This window comes from Crotalus tigris, unplaced genomic scaffold (genome assembly GCF_016545835.1).
Source record: "Crotalus tigris isolate CLP2741 ecotype Arizona unplaced genomic scaffold, ASM1654583v1 scf7180000024467.898045, whole genome shotgun sequence".
Lineage (NCBI taxonomy): Eukaryota > Metazoa > Chordata > Lepidosauria > Squamata > Viperidae > Crotalus > Crotalus tigris.
This window is the reverse complement of record NW_024100638.1, coordinates 84,868-98,878: the sequence shown is the minus strand read 5'-3', so window position 1 is coordinate 98,878 and position 14,011 is coordinate 84,868. Positions and strand designations below refer to the sequence as shown.

Sequence of the window (14,011 nt, the reverse complement as noted above, 5' to 3'; positions counted from 1 at the left end):
CTCCATTTTATGACCTTGTCACACTTGTTTAATGAATCAGTGCAGTTATTAAATTAATAACATGATTGTTAAGTAAATCTGGCTTCCCCGTTGACCTTGCTTGTCAGGAGGTCGCAAAAAGTGGTTACATGACCCCAGGACACTGCAGCCATCATAAATATGAGTCAGTTATGAAACATCTAAATTTTGCTCACCAAGAGAATGATTGTTAAGTTGAGGACTATCTGTGTTTTGGCATTGAGAAATCCCACTAACCTGCCCAGAAAGGAAAATTTGTATTACTTTTTTAAAGAACTAGAGCAGAATGTGAGAAAACAGAGAAGTTGCTGGACTGAAGAGCAAGTTGGATTGAAAATCTTCACACGGTCTCAGAATTAATTTATTGGGATTTCCAGAAGAAATACCTATAGTATTTCAAGAGCCTTCTGCTCTTATGTAGAAATATGCAGGATCCTGCAGCAAGCATTTGAATGTCGTGCTACTTAAACTTTTATGATTATTTGTTATTATTTCTCTGTATAATCTCATGATTGCAGTCTGACCTTGTGCGTATTCTCAAATTGTAGATACAATAAGGATATTTCCTTTTGTTCAAATATTTTGTGATCTCTAATAAAATTTCTATCCCATCTCTTTTTTTATAAAGGTCTTGAGACAGTAACTAAGCAATTCCAACTGGAAAATTATGTTTTCCTGTAAGTTTTTTGTTAAGCATAACATTACATCACAGTTTGTAGAAAATGACCATTTTTGGATAGAAATGGGTTAGAAATAACCAATATAGACTCAAAGAAAGACCACTGCATTTATATGTATTTAAAAAGCTGTTGACTTAGAAAAGATGGCCAACAAGTTGCATATGCAAACCGCTGCAATGCCTTTTACATTTGTTTATAGGCCAACCAGAAGCAAACATTAGGGAGACAATTTTAATTCTGAAGTGGAAAGATAATGCAATTTAGACCCTTATTACATGTTATATAGTTTCATAGAATAATAATATAGAACTGTAAGAGTTCATGTAAGCCACTCAATCCAATGCACTGTTTAGGACATATATCCAAAGAAAGCATCCACAATGATGGCTTTATATTATTTGAACATATCCAACCAAAGGGAGTTCTCCACTTATCCTGGTAATTAGTTCACTGTCAAATTGCCCTTAGTAGTTGTATACTATTTTAAATAACATTCAATCAGAATCTACCTTTATGTAAGTTAAATCCATTAGTGTCAATTGTGGTGGAATTATAAATATTCTTGACTTTGCACTTCAACATGCTATCATGTCCTCTGTCATCTTTTTTTCATGGCTAAACATACGTACCTCACGCAATCTCTTTTATAGATTTTAGCTAGGAACATCTAGTTAAATATCTAGTTAGGTACATCTAGGCAGTGTGCTGCAGCTGCCAAAAAAGCCAACACAGTGCTAGGCTGCATTAACAGAAGGATAGAATCAAGATCACGTGAAGTGTTAATACCACTTTACAATGCCTTGGTAAAGCCACACTTGGAATACTGCATCCAGTTTTGGTCACCATGATGTAAAAAAGATGTTGATACTCTAGAAAGAGTACAGAGAAGAGCTACAAAGATGATTAGGGGACTGGAGGCTAAAACATATAAGGAACGGTTTCTGGAATTGGGTATGTCTAGTTTAATGAAGAGAAGGACAAGGGGTGACATGATAGCAGTGTTCCAATGTCTCAGGAGTTGCCACAAGGAAGAGGGAGTCAAGCTATTCTCCAAAGCACCTGAAGGCAAGACAAGAAGCAACGGATGGAAACTAACCAAAGAGAGAAGCAACCTAGAACTAAGGAGAAATTTCTTGACAGTTAGAACAATTAATCAGTGGAACAACCTACCTCCAATATGAATGCTCCAATACTGGAAGTTTTAAGAAGAGACTGAACAGCCATTTGTCTGAAATGGTATAGGGTTTCCTGCTTGAGCACGGGGTTGGACTAGAAGACCTCCAAGGTCCCTTCCAACATCATCATCATCATTATTATCTTCCTTGCTCTTCTATGAACCTGTTCTATTTTTAAAAAAGTTTTTGTAGTATAGTATCCAGAATTCAATAGTTTTTGAGGTAGGATCTGATCAATGCAGAATGTTAATTAATTAAACTGATATGCCACCCATTTCCCCAATAGGGCAACTGTTAATATTTCCTGATATTTATAAATGATTGAAGGAAGTCTTCTTGGATGCCAGCTGTGATCTTATTGTATTAGATAATACCTGTATTAGCCAGTTCCAAAACACAAAAGGTACAAGGCTTTCTTGTATTTATTACGATTCAGCTCAGCCTCTGTAACAACATAAGCCTATGCATTTAAACAATTGTGCTATTTTAGATCAATGCAGCTTTTCTTGCTGTCTGTGGCATACTCTTCCTGTTGTGGGTGTCTATAGGGTTTTTTTTGTTTGGTTTTTTTTTTTTTTGAGCCTAATCTCAATAATCAATAATAAGGAGATCTCTAAGAATTTTGCTGCCATTCTGATTTGGAAATTCTGTTTTTCCCCTTCTATTTGTGTGTGCCCAACCTGTTGGGACAGCTAGAAGCAATCAGCTCAGAGTCTCATCCCTGCAAGAGCTAAGAGGGGCATCTTAATCAGAATGGAGGCTTTTTAAAATGGTAGCCCCCACACTATGGAACACACTTCCCCAAGAAAAGGTCCTGGCACCATCATATCTGGCATTTAGAAGATGTTTTTTCAACAGGCTTTGGCACATAACAAGATCTGTTGTCTTTTTCTTTTGATCTGTATTTCTTTAATGTTGAGTTAAGGAACATGTTGTGGTGACAATTTTTAGATGTGTTATTCATGCTTCTTCAAAAATTGCTATTGAACTGAATTTTAAAGTGATAGAAGTAGAAAATAATTAAATGCAGAGTACTTGTCTTTAATTTAAATGTAATGAAAATTTATGTCATTTGTCACAGCTCCCTTTCTCTTTCAAACTGGAGTCTCTATTATAATACTTTTCTTCTCAAAAGTTGAGCATTCCATCCTAAAGAAATATAAAAACAACATCCAATATTGTGCAAGTGTACTTTCACATGTGTAACAGAATTCCTCTACTTGTCTCTGCAATTCTGTGAGTAGTCCAAAATCCGCTCTGGAATATCTCACAATTGTACAAAGTTTCAGAAGGTTTTGAGGACTGAATAAACTTTCATATATTCCTGAAAGAAAACCTGAATTAGATTTGCTTCCTGGATATTGCTATTTATATTGCATTGGTTTTTTAAAGCACCAGAAACTTTTGTATACTTTTATTAAAGTTGATAAGAAATGGTTGCTCATTTTACTATATTTTTAAAAATAGTAATCAGTAATTTAAAACATGTTACTTTCAGCTTTGCTTAAAATCTGCTTCCTTCAGCCTCCACTTCTTTGCAAAATATACAACTTTAAGTGCATAAAAACATGAATAGCGCTTGCAGCATGTATATGGGTAAGAGAAACCTGTCATGGATTTATTTTCAAGCAAAGTTATGTAATCCATCAACATAGAGTCCACAATGTGAACAGACATAAAATTCAGAGCCTGCCAACATCTGGCTTAAAGTATTTTTGGCTGAAAAAGACATATACAAAAATTAATATATTTGAGGAAATGAGGCATACAAGATGTGTAAAAAATATGTTAGGGAAAGTTGTATACAAAAATGTTTTTAGTTTAAAAAAAAACGATTTGCAAAATGGTACAGAACTCTGAAGAGATTATTTTTGTATATTTGTTAGACTGACATGGACAAGATACAAAAAGATCCTTACCCATGTGACAAAGTTAGATTTTATCTACTTCATAAAATCTGAATTCCATACAGATGCCAAACTTTTCTCTTTAAACTAAACATTTTAATTAAAAAAATACAAAATCTTTTTTCCCAAAAGCAGAAATATTTGATCTTCTCTTAGAATGAAGAAATTAAAGTTGCTGTTCCCACCTCCCGCTCCATTTTGCATGCTGACACTTGTATATGAAAATTTACTGAAATGTTTATTTCAGTGGAAAACATCACATATTGACAAAGCTGCATCTTCTAATACTTAATGATTTAGTGATACTAGTTTCCATTCCCTGGATATCTTTGTTCGTATTGTCTGCAAATAATGTTTCTGAAGAGAGGAATTGTCTTTTCTACATGGAGTTGAAATGTGCTACAATACATTTGGCCATGTTTTGCTGGTTCCTTCCACAGCTAATGTATTATTTCACCGATTAATCTTCTAGTATTTTATGTCATCATCACAGTGCAAACAGATGAGAGAAAACCCCAAATTTTTGATCTAGGAATAGCTACAAATGCTGTGGTCCATATAAAGAATTAAAACCATTTTATATATTTGGTAGTGACAACTGCCATATATATATATATATATATATATATATATATCTTTCCTCTTTAATCCCCTTCTACTCTCTCAAAAATCCTTTCTTTCCTCTTTAATCCCCTTCTACTCTCTCAAAAATCCACTGCAGAAGGTTGGGAAACTTTCTGGGACATCACAGGAGATTGCAGTGGAAAACAGCCTTTTCACCCATCAGGTTCTCTTATGTTGGATCCAAACATCCATGGATGGGAAGGGTTTTTTTTATTTAGATCTAATGAAGCATATTTTATGCCGAGTTGGGAAATTGCCCTTCAGTGTTATTTTAAACATTACTGAAATGTTATATATTTGGGAACATCCTCAGAACAGAATATATTTTTCTACCCAAGGTGATGTCACCTGTACTACATAACTGTTATTTTGACAAGTCTCTAGTAGAAATAGGTAGGATGTTCCCATCAATGCAGGATATTTAAGTGCAAATGCTCCAGTGATGATTTTACTTGTTTGGACCAGGTTTTGGACTACCCCTATACTGTACCAAAATATTCTGGGCTGTTCATTTTATTACATTGCTTCCTAACTTTGCACTAATGTAGAACTACGGTGAAATTCTTCTATTGCTTTCCCTTCCTATCATTTTTACAAAAATAAAAGATACTTTCAAATACAGTAATTCCATCATTCTGGATGTCTAACAAAGGGAGAGGGAAAAATTCACAGTCAATTATATATAATCTCAGTTTATAATAGACTCTAGTTTTCAATAACATCTGTCCCATTTTCAAAAAGGCTAATGTTCCTGATTCTCTTGTGCAATTCCAGTCACTAAAAGAAGGTTACAGGCCATAAACTGTACACTCAGTACATTATTGATCTGTCCAGTATATACTCCAACTAGCTCGCTGGAAGAGCCGTCTACAGGAGCATTGCAGTAAGTGTTTCGAATATCCCAAACCCGAACAGAGTTGTCCATTGATGCAGAAGCAATCAAACTACTATCTGGACTAAAAGTAAGGCTGGTGATATTATCTGTATGCCCCCGCAGTTCTTTGTAAAGAGTTCCAGATGCCAAGTCCCACAGTTTTAAGCGCTGGTCTTCACCTGCCGAGGCCAAGTACTTACCATTGGGAGAAAAAGCAAGGGACAGGACAGGACCCCGGTGACCTGTAAACAGACGTACTGTGTTTCCTTGCTGGGTACTCCAGAGGCGCACTGTTTTGTCTGTAGATCCTGTTGCCAAGTAGTTAGAATTTGGATGAAATTTGATGCAGTCGACATCTGCTAAATGGCCCGCGTATATCCGTAGGGGATACGTCCGATCAAATGACCAGAGTCTTGCTGTACGGTCATGAGAAGCACTAGCAAAGTACAAACTGCAAGGGCTGATGTCCAGGTCCCACACCGGATAAGCATGTCCTTGGTACAAGACAGTGTTTGTAAAACATCCAAGATCCCAGTATCTGATAGTTGTATCTTCAGAGCATGACAGCAATCCTGAACTGTCTGACAAAAAACTTGTGCTATACACTGGTCCAGAGTGCCCTCTTAATAACTTCATTTCAGTTCCTACATCATCATCATCTTCAGCCTGTAAAGAGAATAAAGAAGTTTCTTCAGATGATTTTTCTCTAGGCTTTGCTTTTTTAATGTCTTTATTAAAGCAATAACAGGACAACATTTTGTTGTCAAAATGTTCCAGAATTTTTACCAGTTACAACTAACAGAAATAAATAGGCTGTCAGTGAAACACTCCCAAGTACTTGTAAAATGTGATCTTCTTGAGTCCTTCTCAAAGACCAATTTGGCTGCCAAATCCTACACTAACTAAAGTTTGTGGCTCAAATATAAAAGCAGCCTTATGTAGAGAAATCAAGCTTAGAAATTTTCAGCTTGTGTACCACTAATATCATTTTATCCAAGAAATGGCATAGAGAGTGCATCTGCTTCTGCTGATTCTCCTTCTGGGAGAATGGAGGCCTATTGGAACTTAAAACTATAACTTACATGAAATTAGTACCTCATTCAGTGAATAATCAATCCAATACTGTTGCCTTCAACTACCAGTATTAATAACAACCAGACATTTACATAAATCATTTCATTACTCAATGTTTTTATAGAGAAATAGATCTGGGTGTCAACAATATACCATAACACTGAGTTTCAAATCTCTTGATGAGCTCTCTCCCATTTCATGCAGATGTTGAGAAGTACTGAAAATGATATGGAGTCCCAAGGGACACCATATAATAACTGTTGTTCCAAAGAGCAACTGTTTCTAAGAAGGACCATCTGAAATGTACCTGAGGGACGGAAACAGGCATTGCTATTTCTATTTTATTCTATATTTCTATATCTGATCCATGGCTGGAATATTAAAACTGCTTACAGGTCAAAAAAGAATTCTGTATATATGTTACTGAATCATAATAACTTGCTGTAGAGACGTACACAAAGAGCCGGAGGAATTAAGATGTTTTGCATCCTCTGCAAATATATTATTTGGATTATGTTAACAGCTGGATATATAATAACATGTAACTGGGTCTTCCTTATTATTCATTTTTTGCAGACAGAAAATTGTATGATGCAAAAGATTTTGTACCTTTGTTTTTTAAGAAAAATAATAAAATATACAAATCTTGTGCTACAATCAGAAGACTAAGAGACAGTTCCTTTCTTTCATTAAGGTGCTCCTGCCGCCACCCTCAATTCTACTACAGATCTATAAAATTATATCTATACTGAAAGTGAAGTCACTTATTTTGATTACTGACCAATCTGCTTTAGGCATTACTGACACAAGACTACTTTAGGAATTATTTTAGGCAATTGTTAATACTGCTGTGTTTAAGCAGTTATGCCACTTACAGTAGAGGTAGAAATAATAGCTGGATTAATCATGCATCTTATTGAATTCTATCTTAAAATCACCCTGAACATTTAAAGCTCATACTGGAGTACATGCAACCTATAAGTAACTTTCCTCCAATGAATGAATTTGAGATTATAACTTAAAGCACTTCCTGAGTCTCCCATTTGGACTCAAATGTTAAATTCACCTTGATTTGTGCCTTTCAAAAGTTGAGGTGTATTACTGTAAATGCAAATGAAGAATGAAACTGCCACCATTAGGAGTTATAATTGGCTAATGAAGTGGGCAATTAAATAAGGTCAAGTATTTGATCAGTTTTACTATTATCAGAGGTGGGTATATGGATAGTTTTAACCTAAGTCTTTACCCACACAAAATATTGTTAGCTCTCTATTATTTCACACTGCCCAGCCTACCCATATGACTAACAGGTAGAAGGAAAGCACCAGTGTGAGACAGATTTTGCTTTTGATTTGGTTGTGAGAACATGACAATTTTTAAAATCTCTCACATAAAACATTTCAACCTAAAAATAATACATTCTACCTATGATTCCAAAAATTTTCAGGATAAATAAGATTCTCTGACCTCTTCATCCAAGATATCACAGGCCAAGTGGATTCGGGAAATATCTACTAAATGAGGCTCAGATTTCAGCTTCTTGGGCCGCAAGCTCCACAGCTTTACACAGGAATTGTCAAAACCAGCAGCCAGCAGCTTGCTATTTGGCGAGATCTCTGCTGTGTTCAGCAACTGTTCAGTATTATAGAATGCATAGAAACATATGGTAGTAAGGGATGGTGGCCCATCTTTGACTCTTTTAATGCTATCTTGCAAGAGGTCCAAGGCTGCCTCATTCTGCAGGATGGAAGCAGGCATGTCAGTGGGTTCTAGGCCATTGCTCTCACTGCGTGAAGAGCCACCACTAGCATAGAGCTGGTAGTCCACTCTCTTGGCAGGCTGCACATCTAGGTGAATGTGCAAGGATAGGACTTTGCAGAGAGCACTGTTATTATCGCTCTGGAGGTAGCGGAGGAGGAAGTTGTAGCTGTCTTCCTGAAGGCGGATCACATACTTATTGTCCAGAAATGCCCGAAGCTTGAAGTTGGACAGGATGTCTTGAATTGTTAATGTAGTTTGTAACTGTTCAATGATGTCTTTCTGGCTGGCATTCTGTAAGAACATCCCATGGAAGCGACTGTAGAAACTGTCCATTGTGCTCTTTAGGCCATTTTGGACCATGTTGAGATGGAGGTAGACAAAGAGAGGGTACAGGAGAGGCATCACTTCCTGGCTATGCTGGGAATCTGAATCTAAACATCAAAGATAAAGAAAGATCACTTTTTCCTCACTGAGGACTCAGCAGATATTAGAGTGAAAATTAAGCAAGCCATCCCTCACCCCTTTTACAGATAGCCTTTTGATTAGATTTTTAAAAACAAATCAGGAAATATTCAACATTACGAAATACAGGATAATTTTAAAACTCACATAGGAACCCTGTCTATGGCAGAATTAAGGGTGGGCAAATAAGTAGCCAGTTACACTCTGGCGCTTTAAAAAAATTGCTCTGATAACAGAATGCCATTCCATCTATGGAACTCCAGTCAGGGAGTTCTTTATTTTGTTTTGGCATTTGTGGTGGAGAATAACACGCCATCAGAGTAGAGATAAGAGTTAGAAATGGAAGATACAGGGACTAACATTCCAATGGCATTTGAAAAATCACATTCTTGGCCCAATGACTAAAGGTTGGTTTAGACTAGAGTTACCCGCAACTGCCTGTAGTCGTTACCGCATATCCACATGGCAAAGAGGTTGATGGGTAAGTGTAGCTTGCAAATGGCTGCAGACGGGTCAACGCAAACACTTCCCATGTCGTGCAGGTGTGTGCGTCCTGCATGCTGATTGATTGATCTGACTTGTTCTGTGCATTGCTGTTTGAGTGTTCCCTAGCCAGAATGTTAACATTTGCAAATGTATGAATACAACAGTTATGCAACTGTCTAAAAAAGCATACATGCAGTGCTGGAGAAATCTGCTTGACCTTTAAATCTGGCATACAATGTCAAGGAACTTTTCACTTAACAAATCTATAACTCCAATCTGGATTTTACTCACCTGTTAGAAAGTTCCGCAACCGCCCAAACTGTACTTCATATTGTTGGGGCTCTGCTAAGCAGGGCGCAGCAGAAATCACATTTGTACAACCCGATTCAGATTGTACTAAAAAAAATAAACAAAAATGAAGACAATTGGCTTTCAAAGGCATTGAATGCTGCAATGTAACTTGCTGCTTTTTTATTCAAATACATAACTTTTGCATTTTTAAAACAATCTAGTAAATACCAGTTTCCATTATTTTTATAGGACAAATGGAAAGGGTACTAATCAGGTTGAAAATAATCCCCCATTCTTGGTATACTTCTTCTGTGTATGTAAAGTTTACAAACAAGTTAAGATTGTTAAGGTAATGGCTTATATTTCTATCAATCAAGTTTACTTTTTTCACGATATAGAATGAATTCACATATGTAACTAAACTAACCATGCCACACACAAAAATTAGTATTTAGCATACCTTGTTATCAGAGACTACTATCACAAAAAATTGATGGCACGTGAAATGTTGGAATACATTATTTCCTTTGAGCTAGGCCCATTCCTAAATTAAGTGGAGATTATTCAATAACCATATAATCCATTATCATTTTTAGATGCCCATCTAAATGTCCACCATAAAATCTGAAGAACTGTACTCATACTAATTTTACCTTGAGTATAGCTATCTATGCAATCTAGAATCCTAATTAAGCAAAGAGGGCTTCACTAACTGCGTGAACTGATCTTACACAATTTTAAAAGGAACATGGGTAAGAGGAATGAAGGAAAGAGACCTTTCCCGTCCTCTGAAATTCCACTGAGGCATTTCTATATGCAGTACTGTGGCATGAGAGATGCAAAATTTATTTATTTATTTATTTATGAGACTTATATACCGCTTTAAGTGCAAGCACTCTCTAAGCGGTGTACACCAGTAAGCAATGTATATATATATTTACATTGCCCCCAACAATCTGGGTCCTCATTTTACCTACCCCGGAAGGATGGAAGGCTGAGTCAACCTTGAGCCGGTGAGATTTGAACCGCTGACCTGCTGAGTTATTTCAGGCAATCAAAGGCAGAGACTCTGATCACAGAGCTCCTGCTAGCAAAATATACCTTTGTCTGATTTTTTTTAGGAAGCCTTTCAGCAACTCCTCCCCACCTTTGGGTAAGCAAAGAACTGGGAGGGCCAGAGGGGCATAAAATCCCTTTTCCTTCCTGAGCACTGGTTTGATTCATCTCATTGTGAGACTGAAATAATTTTCTAGATTATGTCTACAAATAACTCCTCAGGATGGCTAGATCTGTGGCTCAGCATCACTACAGATTGTGCTTATAGTGGAACCTCTACAATTAATTAGTTTCCTTCAAGCTGGAAACCTAAATTTCATTGTTAGCGTCCCATAAAAATCCCACAAAAAATCTAGAAGCAACTTTTGCAATTACGTTGGCTAATAATTCTCAAAAATGGAAAAAAGACACTTTAGGAAATAGGAATATATCTTAATCAGCTTGTACCATGCAAATCCTATATAATTTAAATTCTATTAATTTAATTAGAGTCTTGCATTCATTGTCTGTGGGTTTACACAAGTTATACAAAAATAATGAGCTCTGAAGATTTGGCTAAGGTAATTTAACATGAATCCCAGCATCACTGCAAACAAGAATGAGCAGTGCATATATCCTTTTTCCTATGAAGCTGTTTTTACTGTTTTAGACACACACACTCAAATACACTAATAATGCCTCCAACATATTCATGGAAAAAACACATAAGATGTTTGCATAGAGATGAACTCCTCTCATATAACCTGAAAAAGTAGATCAACATAGATTTCAAACAAAAAACTAATGTAGTTGCTTATGTAAGTATGGCCCCTGGTATTTCTCCCCCAATCATAACTTCAAGTTGCACACTTTATTGCTGTTTTAAAATGCAATTATTTCTCATAGAACTGTCCAAAAATGACATAACATCCTTAAGTTATTTAGATTTTAATATATCCATAGAACCCAGAATCACATCAAGATTTTAAATATGTATGACCTCATAGGTTTAGAACATATACACTTCTGAACCACACAACCTCCCATAATTTTAATTTCACTTATGAAATAAATGTTCCAATTCAGTGGTTAATTTAACTAATTAACTAAATCAATAAAAGTGCAGTTTATTTCAACATTTCAAGATATACAGTAATAATTTAAAGATGCAGTTCCCAAATGAGTCATTTTCAAACATTCAGCATTAGCAGATATTTCATTATATCTTCTTATTTCAAAATCTCTAGCAAGTTTTCCTTGCAAATATTAACTGATTAGTTAAAGAACCAGTTTAGTCAAGTGATTAAGGCACAGGGCTAGAAAGCAGAACACTCTGGGTTCAAGTCCCACCTTAGCCACAAAAAAGGCTTAGCAGGTTTGGGTTAGTCATTCTCTCTCATTCTGACCCAGCCCACCCCACAGAATTGTTGTTAGAGGGAAAATAAGAGGAAGATCTGTTGGATATATTCGCCACCTTGAATTATTTGTAAAAATAATGAAGATGGAATACAATAAATAAAAAATAAATATTTTTATAATTATGAAATTATTTTTAATTATTATAATAATGAAAATATTTATAAATAAATCATTTCAATTACAATCCTGCTTACACAGATGTCTGCAGAGTATATCAAATAAATCAAGATGGTAGTTGCAACTATGTAATAAAAATCCTACTCCTTGAGTGCATTGTTCATGCAAAAAGCATAAGACTTTGATCAAGCATTCCTGGCTATCATTTTGACTTTTCTGAGCCCCCCCCTCTCCCGAATGCTGCTGAATTGGATTCACTATGTTCAGTCTCTTCCCAAGTATATTCAAAGTAAATGCTTAGACATTTTGTAGTACTATAAAAATAATTTCATTTTTCCTTTCTTGCATACCTGTTAGATTAGCTGCCATTTCTTCGGCTGTGTGGCATAAGCGCAACCCTTGTTTCAGAGGACCTTCTGAGTCTACGTACTGCCTGCGCTTGACATAGCAGGAAACAGCCATCTGAATCTGTTCGGTGCGTACACGTTTCATGACCTTCAAAGAAAGAGCAGAATTTTAGTTGCAAGGAAACAGTAAAATCATGAGTTTTATGTAGACTTTTCTTGAGATATAGTTACTGTAAGCTGCAAGTTTCTGCCATATTTCAGTCCGAGAGAACCCCTCATACAATATTAGAAGGTAGTGTTTAGATTTCAGCATTTTGAGATGGATAGGATTTATGACAATGAAATACTTTTAGGCTTATGTTTTTTTTTTAAATAAAACCTTAACAAAATGTTGGGCAAGGATTTTGTCAAAGAAAATTTCAAATTGTCACTGGCTTCATTTATACATCACATAGAACAATGTTTTTAACCTGTCTATTGATCAGATAAACCATAATCACTGTGTTCACTGAGAATCTAACTTTTTAGATTTCATGGCACCCATCAAATTTAAATTGCTTGGAAATCTTTATTTGCAAACAATTTTCAACATTATACAGTAGTATTGATTATGAATACTCCAGGTGATATCATAGGTGGGGAATTTGTGGCTTTCCATAACTTTCATAACTTACCATGCTGGCTGAATTGTTGCCTCCCCTCCTAATTGTTCAGCCTGCAAATGATATTTTTTTCTCCATCAATCAGAGACATGTCCCCTTAAATACTACTCCTGACATAACCAACAGTCTTGGGTCGTCAACTGTTTCTGTACAATAAGCAGTAATGATATTTCGAACAGTACAATAGAATTAAAATTACTGCTAATCCCTACTGTGGCTATTTTATTTAAACTCTACGCGGATTTCTATTTGCTCAGTATCAAGAAAGCAAAAGATGAAACATAACCTAATACACGGCGGCCAGATATAAAGTCCACTTATTCAAAAGTTTCACGGACTGTGGCTTCATGCTCCAAACCTTAACAAGGCAAGATGTACAAACGATCTCCCGTTTCTATGCCTTTTCCGCCACATCCGTCCCCAGGGAAAGCAATTGCAAAAACACGGGGAGGAAGGCAAGAAAAGAGGGATAAAAAGATGATCGAGAAGCATGCACAGCCAGAAGACACCCAGCTCTTCCTGCCGCTCCGGCAGCTGCACCGGCGGGAAGAGGGGAAAAACCGAAGCCAAGAGCCCGACTTTACCCAGGGAGGGCCCGAGAGCGCTTCCGCGCGCAGCTCGGCTTGTCTCGACTCTCCACCCGCCCGAGCAAAGGGGCTGCTCCGCGGGGAAGAAATATACTCACTGGAGCATTGCGGGCGTGGAAGAAGGGAGAGAGAAAGAGAAAGGGAGCACGCTAGCCGCGGCGAACGTGGGTGATTCCTAATGCAGGCACGCGGCAGAATTCCTGGGTTCGCGCCGTCAGTCACTGCGCCCAGCCGCGCGAGACGACTCCGCCGCTGTTGCTGCTGGTGGTTGCGAAGATCGCAGACTCCGGTGGTGGCGCGAACAGTTTTTCCTCCTGGGTGAGTCTTCTGCAAACTAAGCTGGCTCGGACGTCCCGCGTTGCAAGGGCTGGTGGCGTGAGCTCGATGACTGTCGCGGCTGAAAACCGCCGCTCCATGACTGACGGAACTGACTCGGAGAAACCGGGGTGGGGAGGGGGGGGGAAAAGGCAGGGAGAAAGGCGATTGCGCAGG

General features: G+C 37.1%; 1 protein-coding gene across 1 annotated transcript; it reads right to left on the bottom strand.

The window, feature by feature from the left end:
* Nucleotides 1–3,464: 3,464 nt before the first annotated feature.
* TAF5L (TATA-box binding protein associated factor 5 like) lies at nt 3,465–13,965 on the bottom strand. Its single transcript, XM_039332875.1, has 5 exons — nt 13,618–13,965; nt 12,274–12,418; nt 9,353–9,457; nt 7,820–8,544; nt 3,465–5,944 (listed from the first exon to the last, which is right to left on the bottom strand). The coding sequence occupies exons 2-5, from the start codon at nt 12,413–12,415 to the stop codon at nt 5,147–5,149; spliced, it is 1,770 nt and encodes a 589-aa protein (XP_039188809.1). The 5' UTR covers nt 12,416–12,418; nt 13,618–13,965; the 3' UTR covers nt 3,465–5,146.
* Nucleotides 13,966–14,011: the final 46 nt, after the last annotated feature.

Bases quoted from the DNA above. Each gene is read 5' to 3' on its own strand.
- TAF5L (XM_039332875.1), bottom strand. From the start codon at position 12,415: ATGAAACGTGTACGCACCGAACAGATTCAGATGGCTGTTTCCTGCTAT. The intron at 8,545-9,352 runs GTGAGTAAAATC...TTTGATGTTTAG, and splicing joins GTTGCGGAACTTTCTAACAG to ATTCAGATTCCCAGCATAGC. The intron at 5,945-7,819 runs GTCAGAGAATCT...TTCTCTTTACAG, and splicing joins GTGATATCTTGGATGAAGAG to GCTGAAGATGATGATGATGT.